General features: G+C 38.7%; 1 protein-coding gene across 1 annotated transcript; it reads right to left on the bottom strand.

Annotated features, from left to right (window-relative positions):
- Positions 1-270: 270 nt before the first annotated feature.
- LOC129276135 (transcription factor MafB-like) lies at positions 271-9248 on the bottom strand. Its single transcript, XM_054912566.2, has one exon. It carries the CDS (start codon positions 9241-9243, stop codon positions 8509-8511), a length of 735 nt encoding a protein of 244 aa, XP_054768541.2. The 5' UTR covers positions 9244-9248; the 3' UTR covers positions 271-8508.
- Positions 9249-11100: the final 1852 nt, after the last annotated feature.

Below are 11100 nucleotides of genomic sequence, written 5' to 3'. Positions count from 1 at the left end.
ATAATTTTTCTTTCGGAGATTTGTTTGATGTCAAAAACAAATTCGAAGCATACTGAATTGTCACGAAAACAGATAATGTATGGATATCCATCATTTCTAGTAAATATTTCGAACAAACATGTATGTTGACGTTGCTGGTTTTCCACAGTTGCGATAGATCAAATCAATTGCAACTCTTTGAAAGACGGGCCCCAGATATCTTTCCTTTGATATTTGGTTTTCCTTTTTCTGTGAGGTACTGGTGATTTCTTTTTTTTGTTTGTTATATAATTAATTTCCTTATAAAAACTCAGGTGAAGTAGATGGGTACCGGCAGGAAGTAATTCCTCAAAAAGCTGTGCACATCGGAATAGGTAGACTAGCATCGCTGGGGTAGTATATAGGACCGCCTTGAGCACCTAACAAGGTGGATACGTGCACTATACAAATCCTATATTATTACTTCTTATTTTATTTATATAAAGTGTATGTTCCTTGCTCAACTGACAAATTCAAATCTATGTTAAAAACTCATCTTTTCGTTAAATAGATCGTCCTTAGCATATGCGGCTTCAACTGTCTACTTTCAACTGTTAACATGTATAATTTGATTTTAGCTGAAATTTCTTGTCTTCCTATGTATTTTCCTTAAGCCCTTAGAGACATTCTTTGTGATAAGCGCTATATAAATGATGTTAATTATTATTATTATTGCTTCTTCCTTGCATCTTTGATGTTTTCGTTCTGATGTGAATCATTTATAATTTGCCATTTCACTTTCTTAACAGACCAATTTATGATCACATCACTCAAAACAGTTTTTGCAAACTTGTAATAATTTTGTTATTTCTTGTTTCATATTAATATAGATGTTTCAAGTTTCATTAATTTTCATTTTACCAGTGTATGTTTAATAGAGAATACTTAACCGTTATAAACTCTTCAAAAATTAAAACGAAATAGATGTCAGTAAGAATAAAATGAAATGGTAGAAAGCAATATACATGTGCAATGATCAACCTAACAACCAAATTACATGTAACAGAAAATAGGAATCCTTTTTCTTAAGAATCACTTATGCAGAAAATAAGTAATCAAACTCATGAAAAAGATGTATATAAATCATATTTCTACCTTGGGCAGATATGAAATATCTGAGCTAAAATTCATTACAATTTTGCCTCTTTATGTTACTATATGATAAAAAGGCAATAATCTCTCCGGATTTAATAGCCTTCAAAAATTTACCATCAAGGGATTTCATTGTCGCAACTGCCACCAATTTCTTATCTTTCTCAAGAAACATTCACTGAACGAGTTGTGGAATGTGTGAAAGGATGCTAAATGAATGGCATCACAGCTTTCACATTTCTCAAGGAAATGTAATAATCTTCTACTCAAAGTAAGAAAAAACCCAATAAAATCACATCACGGTACTAACAGAAAAAAGCATCTCTCTCTCTCTCTCTACTCGGGGCTAAGGCACGACAACAATATCTATGAATTAAGCTTTCTCTTTCAAGTGACATGGACTATAAACGTGAGAAAATCTTCAATTACATCTCTTTTAATATCGACGATGATGATGTTATTAACATCGTGATCTAGCACAGGAAGACGACGCTCGCAACACGGTTTCCTTTCCCATTCAACGGCTAGAGTGCTCTTGCATTAGCGAAAACATTGTAAGCCAATAAGCTTGCGGTTTACTCAGGCATTCGGCCGTGAGGAGACCTCCCTGCCAATAAATGCCAGCGCCGGTGACAATGATGCCGCCTTGCGAAAGATAAGATACACTCAGCCTATCTATTCTCTGCGATGCTCTTTCAAAGCTATGATCCTCGATGGTAAAGATTGTCAGTAAGTGCAGGTTTTCTCTAATTTCTCCAGTTTAGAGCCTTCCTTTTGAGCACTTTTTCACTCAGATGGGTAGCAATGTTGGAAATTTCCTCATTTCCGGTTTATTCTTACCCCAAAAGCTCTGACCTTTCAACGTTTTCTATATCGTGTTTTTATCTCTCGCTGAGCGATAAAATTTTATCTACCGAACTCTTCTCTCCCTCTCTTTCCCTCAGTTTTCTGTATACCTTTTATACCATTCATTCTTCTCATGGCAGGTGCCAGATTCTCTCTTTCTGATCACTCATCTCTCTTTGTCTCTCTCTCTCTTCCTCTCACTTAATCTTTACTCCCCTCCATGTTCCCCTGTCTCTTTTCTATCCCCTCTTTCTCTCTTTCTCTCTCTCGATCTTGTTATCTCTTTTGAGAAGAAATCACCACTTTAGTGGTAGTGGTAGTGGTGGTGATATTTTTACCTGACTGCTCAGAAAGCATGAATTCTTGTAAGCAAGCAACCAGAGGACCTATGGCTTAAGGCCCTCTCATTATTGACGATAGTAACATCATTTTCCACATTCTTTTCTAAAACTATCATTTTTATAATTCTTTGAATCAGGTAGAAAAAAAGATTTATCACTGAACAGGCCTACCTGAAAAACAAGGCTGGAATCATTTTTTTTTTAATAAAAAAAAATATTCTCGGTTTATTTAAAAGCATAATAATTTGTTCTTCGAAATGTGAATATTTGTACCATCTGATTTTTAATTCTAAATACAATTTTTTGTTCCTCTGAACAATTATTCATCAAAATGTAATCTGTAATTTACCCCCACTTAATAATGTTTATTTTTTATTCATTATAAGCATACAGGAATAAATAAAATGAATGTGAAATAATTTCACTCCAATAAGAAAAGAATTCTCTCTCTTTAGTCATTAATGATGGAAATGAAATCCCACCCCTCATGGTAATAAACTTCCACTCATTACAGACCTACATTTTTTTTATAAATTTCAAAATAAGATTTTGAACCATGTGTATCACCTTCTTAATGTAGATTCTCTTCAAATCTGTGTTTGTAGCAATTTATGCAGAGATGAAGGAAGCAGCATCTCATTTTTCTTGCCATGATAATATTGTAACTGTTTCTGGGGGTAAAGCTGCAAGAAATATGGCTGTATAGATTTGGATAGAGGTCCCAAAGGAGTTTTCCCCTAGGAATGGCACTAGCCACAACAGATAAACACTGCCAATGATGAAGAAACAGCTGGGTGCCTAGGCTAGCTAGCAGGCTGCTCTCGCCAAGATGGCTACCATTCAAATGAGCTACAGGTGTGAAAGGCTGGGAGGGAGGGGGGTAAAAGTGAATTCTGAACATCAGGAATTCAAGGGTAATGGTCCATAATGTATAGGACATACCGGTTTGATTAGATGGCATACCTGTCCTGAGCTGTGCCTATTCCATGAACAATTCATCGAACAAGCTAAACTCACAAATATTTTTTTTACTATAGATATTATCTACCTTTGTTTTTTTCACATTTTTTTCACATCACATGGAAGCAGCTGTCCATACATCATGTAATGCAACATTCATGAATTCTTTTCTTTTTTTCATTTTCAATGCTTCATGATATTAACATAAAATGTTTTCCTCAAAGTGCAGGCACTTCATCAAATAATAAGATATATTAAATGCCAAGATAATTCATGCGGATATGTTTCAAATGGACTGATATTACATGTAGTTGGCATATAAAGGAGCTGGATGTTTCTCCATTCTTGTCCCAGTTTCTTGATACTAATCTGATATCTATGTTATCATTTATTCTAAATTTAGGAGATTTGCTGGTTAGATTCTAGATCAGAGTCTTGGTGATATATCTGACTCAAGGAAATAACGATTTCTACCGATCTCCACTTGTCTTCTACCATTCTATGTACCTATAGACCGAGGTCCATGATGTAGCGCACCATCAGGGAAAAGCAAACCATCAATATTTTGGCATACCCCGGGGCTGGAATGCATAAACTTGATTTCTAACCAATTCCGATTCCATCTTTCGCATCATCTCTCATCCTCATCGCTAATGGCGGGAAGATGATGACACTCTGGAGTAGATTACATGTAAGTCAGGGGTGATCCGAAGGGGGCAGGGGGGGGGGGCTCTGGTTACCCCTGATACCGGTGTTACCAGTATATGGCGTTCTTGAGTTCTTGGTAGAAATGATGACACTACAGAGAGGTGGAAGTCATGGGTGATCTGAAGGGGGTGTTTTGGTTTCCCTTGATACCTGTGCTACCGGTACAGGGTGTAATTGGTAGAAATAATGACACTAAAGAGAAGTGGAAGTGGGGGTTGATCCAAAGGGGGGGTTCCTGGTTACCCCTTTACCAGTCGTACTGGTAGAGATGATGACACTATAGAACGGTTGGAGTCAGGGGTGATGAAAAGGGGAGGGTTCTGGTTACCCCCAATACCGGTGGTACCGGTACAGGGTGTTCTTGATAAAAATGATGACACCACACAAAGTGGTGAAGTCAGGGGTGATATGAAAGGGGTATTGGTTACCCCTGATACTGGCGGTACCACTGGTAGAGGGTAAATTGGTTTGGCTGATGACACTACAGGGTGGTGGAAGTCAGGGGTGATCCAAAGGGGGATCCAGGTTACCCCTTATACCGGTGGTAACAGTAAAGACTAAAGGGTGTTAATGGTAGAGTGGTGAAGTCAGGGGTGAAATGAAAGGGGTATTGGTTACCCCTGATACTGGCGGTACCACTGGTAGAGGGTAAATTGGTTTGGCTGATGACACTACAGGGTGGTGGTTCAAGTCAGGGGTGATCCAAAGGAGGGATCCAGGTTACCCCTTATACCGGTGGTAACAGTAAAGACTAAAGGGTGTTAATGGTAGAAATGATGATTGTCCAGTTTAGTTGAAATAAGGGGCAATCCTAAGGGGGGGTAATGTGGATTCCCTTGATACCAGTGGTACCTGCAGAGATCTTCTTCAAAAGTGGAGTAGAACCCTAAATGGGTTTTCTTGGTGGGTGTGAAATGGTTGATTTCATAAGTTTTAAGGGTTGCAATCGCACCATTGTGTCTCTGTTACAATCGCTGTAAGCCTTCAAGTCTTTAGATTAGTCTTTCTCCCTTAGCTCAGGTCAAAATACATTCTTCATAATTTGCCTTTGAAAATAAATTATTTTCATTGTCTACTGACATGGAACTGAAAAAATATTGTAATACTTGGTTTATATAAAAGTCCATATTGAATTTGTCCCACAAATAGTGAAATATTGATAAATAATTTGCTGTCCAATTAGGCATATTCATATTTAATTGAGGGTATGTCAAACAAAATGAACCTGGATCAAACTGAAATTACCACCCCCACACCCTTCCTCAGTAGTATCAAGGATATTTGTGGTATGTCCTTCAATGCACTTTTATGTTCTTTTATTCAAAAGTTAAAGAACATTTATTCAGGGAATCTCTAGAGTTGCAAATAAGACATTAGATTTGGAATGTAATCCTAAATGTGTTTATTACAGATAATATCAGGTTGCTTTGGAATGAATACACTGTTGATAATGACAGTCTCTTTTTTCCATCCGTGCTTTCAATCCATCAACGATTATCTCTCACCTCCCACTGCTGTAACAGTTCATCAAAGACATACTCTACATTCCAAAATCAAAATCTTTGACACAAAACCGCGACTACCCCCCCTCCCGATCACTCCCCCTTTTCCTTACTGTTTTCTTCGACATCGAGATGTGACAGACAAGATTGGCAATTAGAAAGATGCACAGAGATCAAGGCTAGCCAATACCCCAAGCTGAGATGTGATATACTCCCAAACACATCTTAACGATAACACAACCCAATGTATTCCCCACAGAAGGCAATAGCCCCAAGGTTGGAGGGAAGATCGGATGAGATGGGATGGGATGACAGAACGGGAGAGGTGGAGAGAACGAGGGAGAAGAGAGGAGGAGGTGAAAAGGATGGATTGAGTGAGTGAAGCGATAAGGATAAATAAAAGAGAAGATAGATATTTTGTCACAGATTCCAATTCTGATACATGCCTCCCTCGGAGAAATGCAATCCGACAGCAATCTCTACACGGCATTCAGGCTTCCTCGCATACCTTTCTATCACTGCGATTCCCCCGACACTTGTTACAAAGCGGTGCTCCCTCCGCTCGGCTCTCGTCAAAACCGGCCCGATCAAAATGAGACTCGGGGAATGGGAAAGAGGGAATTCCAGCGACAATTTGTCACGGTTTCAAAACATGCCTCGTATCTATCATTCCTTCAAAAGTTCAGGTTTACTTTTTTCTTATTTTTCAAAGAGATTTCTTTTTCAATTTACTAAATTTTTATCGGTTCTATAGTAAGTGGATACATCTACAATAGTGTGATGACATCGAGAAAGGCATTTTGTTTGAGGCAATCCTAGATCCTTCTTCATTGTCAAGGTAACAAGAATCCCTTCAGCAAAATTCAAAATTTCTGCTGCAAATTAGTTTCCACAGCGGACATGGACCTATATTTCACAACATGAAATGAGTTTGAGTGTCAAGTACACATTCTGATGTTTCCTTTCAAAATGTACTCCGGTACCAAACTTTTAGAGTTACCAGTAATAAAGATCCATCTCCAAAGGAGATCTCCAAAACCGACACCTGGCTTCTCAAAAAGATATTCCAAACTTCTACATGTATAGGTCTTCAACATTTTTAAACATCTGCTTTCGGAAGTTTTCAAAACAAATTCATTTTCACCTACGAAATTGTTAATATTTCATCCAATTAAAAGGTCACGCACTATTTTTTCCCTCCCTGATCCACAGCGATTATCTTATTACGCCATGTCCATTAGCACCTCCTCCTTGTTCAGGTTCCTCCTGAAGCTGGTGATTGGTACCACGCCATTGTCCTTCTCCCATTATCTTGTGGTCTCTCTCAATTAATTTGACACTATGATCATGATTTTCCTCTCAAGGTGTCAGCCCATCACAAACCTACAAATTACCACACTCACATTAAACACCATTCAGCTACTAACAGTAGGCGCCTTTTACACCAGCCTCATGAAAGAAAATGCTGTTAAATTGAGAGAACTCGTTCAGGCCTCGAAATACTGATGATCACTATCACATTCACCCCTGCACGAAATTCTTATTAAAGCCTGCAACAAACTTATAATGATAGTGATGAATTTGTTTCCAGAGCAATGTAACTTATGGTGGCCATAACTGGGGGGGGGGGGCTTCCAGTGAAGAATAAAAATCACCTACAATACATTATGCAATAATTTGTATACTTTAAACCCCCAGTCAGAAATTACCGGTTACAAAATCGCCCTTCCCTAATTGATCTACAGTATTACCATAACGACAACACCCAAACCAAATTGGTGTATGATAGAGCAGATGATGCAAGTTCTTTGCTCACACAAGTTCTCATGATCGCTTCCTTTCACACTGCATCATTATGACCCTCTAGAGAAATTCTTACAAAACTCATAATTTGAAGAAAAAAAAAATCCACTAATTGGCAGGTATTTCATATTTGGGGGGAAAATGTGCACTAGTAATGAGGTAGCAGGTATTTCTTGTTGATCAGACGGGTGCAAAAGCATCTCACCAATCCAGCTGCATGCATGTACATTGAAGTCACCACAAACTACCTTCCAGTCATCAGGACAGTTCACCCTAAACGCAAGAGAAGCTGATTAAAGGACCTATCAATTATCACATCACCAACGTCTAACAAAGGAATTTTTAATGTGTGCAACAGACAGCTTATCTCCGGTACATTAAACCCTGCGATGGTACGGTTCACAACAACGAAACACAGAGCCATCCCATTTTGGGGCTAACCAAACATATCTAGACCATGAAACGGTTGCCAATCAATTTCTAGGTCCCCTCTGGTTTTTGTTCTTGCATCTTCTCTCGGTCATTTGGAATCACACTCTGGATGAAACACCTCATTTCACTTCACACCTGCGACAGGATATGAATATAATTACTGATACTTCATATTCCATATTCCCAACAATAGCGTGTCAAAAATCTTAACAGTGTGGTCTGTTTGCAGGCACATCTGGATGAGTCGTTTACGGGTTTAACAACGTGCGTCCAAAAGAACCATTAAAAAAATCATATGGGCAAAAATTAGAGACAGAAAAATAGGGCCCAGGAGTAGATGACAGAAAATTTTTGGGATTCACAGGCTCTTGCACTGTAAGCGTTGACAAATATGGGAAAGATCTTGTCGGGGTCTATTGCTGACAAGTGATATATTCTCCATTTGTAATAATAACACGTTCACAGTTTCCACTCATTATCATATATGTGATTATGTGACGAATTGACATCATCTATCATGAGTTCTGATTATCGGTTTTCCCATATTAATTTCCCGATGCCATTGATTGATATGTTTTGTAGATGACACCAATCGCAATTTTCAATGTTGTTTTGAAATGCAATAGCACGTTTGCTTGTCAATAACATCGGGCATAGCAAAATATTAGATTCTAAGGAAAGTTAGTGATCTCGAAAATTTGAATTGAAAACTGAATGAAATAGATAAAAAGAAAAAAGGTCCCCATTATGGAGTAGTTGAAAAATAGAGACAGAAAAACAAATATTAAAATGATCAAAGTATAAGCTCACTGCCATTGAGTTGTACAGATCTTCAGTCTCGGCTGCAATGAATCACTGGACCCACCTGCAAAGACAAAGGCATCAAATAAAGAAATGCTTTCAAACCTTACCTCCCACGCATACTGGGTGTCCTTGACGGAAGATTTCTCAACACCGGTGAAGGGGCCAAACTTGCGCCCCTGTGGAATATCCACCAGCGAGAAGACACCCAGTCCCGCCTCCTGGATGCAGCTCTCCTGCAGCTCGAACTCTGGAGGAAGTATCACGTCCTCTGGGATGTAGACGGGAGGACTTGTATGGTTGCTGGGCGACGAGGATGGTGATCGGTGATGCCGCTGCTGCTGGTGGTGGTGGTGATGATGATGATCTCTCGGTTTCATCTCTGTGTCCTTGAGCAGCATCCTCCTATTGTTCTCCTGCATCAAGTGATTGTTCGTCAATAGCGGGAGCTTCTCGGCTATGTAAGGTGGAAGCTGCACCTTACCCAGGAGGGACTGGTGGTGGTTGAGGGGTAATAAAGGCGGCGAGGTGTGCTGGAGGGGTGTTGGTAGGAGGGGCAGCGGGGGCGGTGATATGGTGGAGTTTAGCGTTTGCGGAGGTAGGTGTGGTTTCACGATGTTGTGGTGATTGAGATGATGCTGGCTTGGTTGAGCTGGTCGTGGTGGCGACGGAGGCGATGACGATGAGGAGGACGCCCCGCTATCGGAATCGTACGAACCACCTTCCTCACTTGGATTCATTGGGTCATCTGAAGGCAAAAAATTAAAAATGTTGCATTAGAATCTTGACACTTGGTACATTTAGGCTTACATACTGAACTATTAAGTGTAATAAGTAGCTGTGTTTTTTTAACCCTCTTGGTACACAAAGCTAATTCTGTAGCAGATCATTTTTGACAGTATATTGAGAAAACCTTACCAGATTCCACGCATTTTCCTTATCTTTTTTCTCATTGCTTTTCCTTGGTGGTAGAACCCCACCACCCCCTCTCCTCCCCCACCAATATGCATAAGTGAAAGAGAAAAGAAACTGAACAAGATTCCTCCTAAAAAGCTCATTCTCTGAGTGACAATAAAGTGTCTATTCCATAAATATTAATGCTTCATGTGAAATTCTTTGCTTTATTAGAACATTCTTTTCTTTGGGCATGTGCCCATTAAAATACTTACCATATTAAAATACTATACCGTTCTTTTATTCATTCAAAATTAACAGTAAAATAAATTAGAAGTAGGCAAAATAGATCATCCCCTCTCCCATCTACTGTTTCCCAGGCACCACCACTTTGACCATCCCATCCCATTACAACAAACCAGTGGCGTATGCAGGATTTTTAAAACGGGGGGGGGGGGGGAGGGATTCAAGCCGAATGGAATGTTAACACCCCCCAAAAAAGGTTTTCATCACAAATTGTAGGTCGTTTCATATCCCCAAAAAAGTCAACAAGCAAAAAAAAAAAAGATCAACAAAATTTTAGGTTTTTTTTTCATTCTTGGTTTATGTATCAAAAAAATTGAAGGGGGCATTTTAACACCTGTAACCACCCCCCCCCCCCCTCTGCATACGCCACTACAACCAACCTAGCCCCTTATACTGGAAAGCAAAGTTCCATTATCTTTTTGAATTAAGACATTGCTTTTAAGATACTTCTGTGACTCAAGCTGCAACCATAGAGAAAATCTCCTTGCTTAGATCAATGCCAGGAAATCAACAGAACTGTACTATAAAGATGTAGGTCTGTAATGTGGTGCTATGTGCTAGACAGCTCATGCAAGGTTTAATGGACATTGAGAGATTTCAAATAAAACTGCAGATGGAGTGGAATATTTTCCAAACAATTCTGACTTCTTTTTTTTTTCTGGGTTCTGACCTGTAGAGGTCAATGCCCTTCATCTCCTCAAATCGTCCCACAGTCATAAAACACTCACCAAATTAATTGCAGGAAACAGAAAATTTGTTTGGTGATCCCAGAAGGAAAATATAAAAGTGGTAAATGGAATGATGGAAAAATGTTCTAAATATATCCTGGGAAGATGTTTCAATCTAGATCATGCCCTTTTCTCTTTTTTTTGTCTGTCCAAACTGCCTCAATAAAATTAATTTTGGTTAAATTATAATTCCTATTTGGTTTGAATGTGGTTAATGAACCATGAGCAATTTCATAATCTGTTGCGAGAAACTCCTTTTTATCATCCGTTACTTTTCACACCTTGTATTTTATTTGTTACATTGAGAACATCATTTTGTGTTCCTGTTTCGTAAAACGATCATCAAATAAGATGTACAGAGAAAAGGCCTTGAAATGGCAATCATATAAAGAACTAATTTTATTTCATTCAAAGTATCTACCATATTGATATGATAGAGCCACAAGTGACGCATGAAACAGATCAAACAACTTATCCACATTCACACTGATAAAAAAAATACCCCACAAAACTTCATACAAGTACCATTGGAAGTACAAGCTCTAAATTCTAAATATAAACATGGCTTTATGAAAGAGCATCTTTAAAAAAAGGATCCACGAAATACTAGACTCTTCAGACCATTTATATACCTTCCATTTCTGTTTTTAAATTTATTTTCAATCATTT

The sequence above is a fragment of the Lytechinus pictus genome, chromosome 14 (genome assembly GCF_037042905.1).
Source record: "Lytechinus pictus isolate F3 Inbred chromosome 14, Lp3.0, whole genome shotgun sequence".
Taxonomy (NCBI): domain Eukaryota; kingdom Metazoa; phylum Echinodermata; class Echinoidea; order Temnopleuroida; family Toxopneustidae; genus Lytechinus; species Lytechinus pictus.
Note: the sequence above shows the minus strand (reverse complement) of the source record. Positions and strands in the feature narration are given on the sequence as shown.

What these genes read in the sequence shown, in the direction of transcription:
- LOC129276135 (XM_054912566.2), bottom strand. Translation starts at nt 9,243, where the DNA reads ATGAATCCAAGTGAGGAAGGTGGTTCGTACGATTCCGATAGCGGGGCG.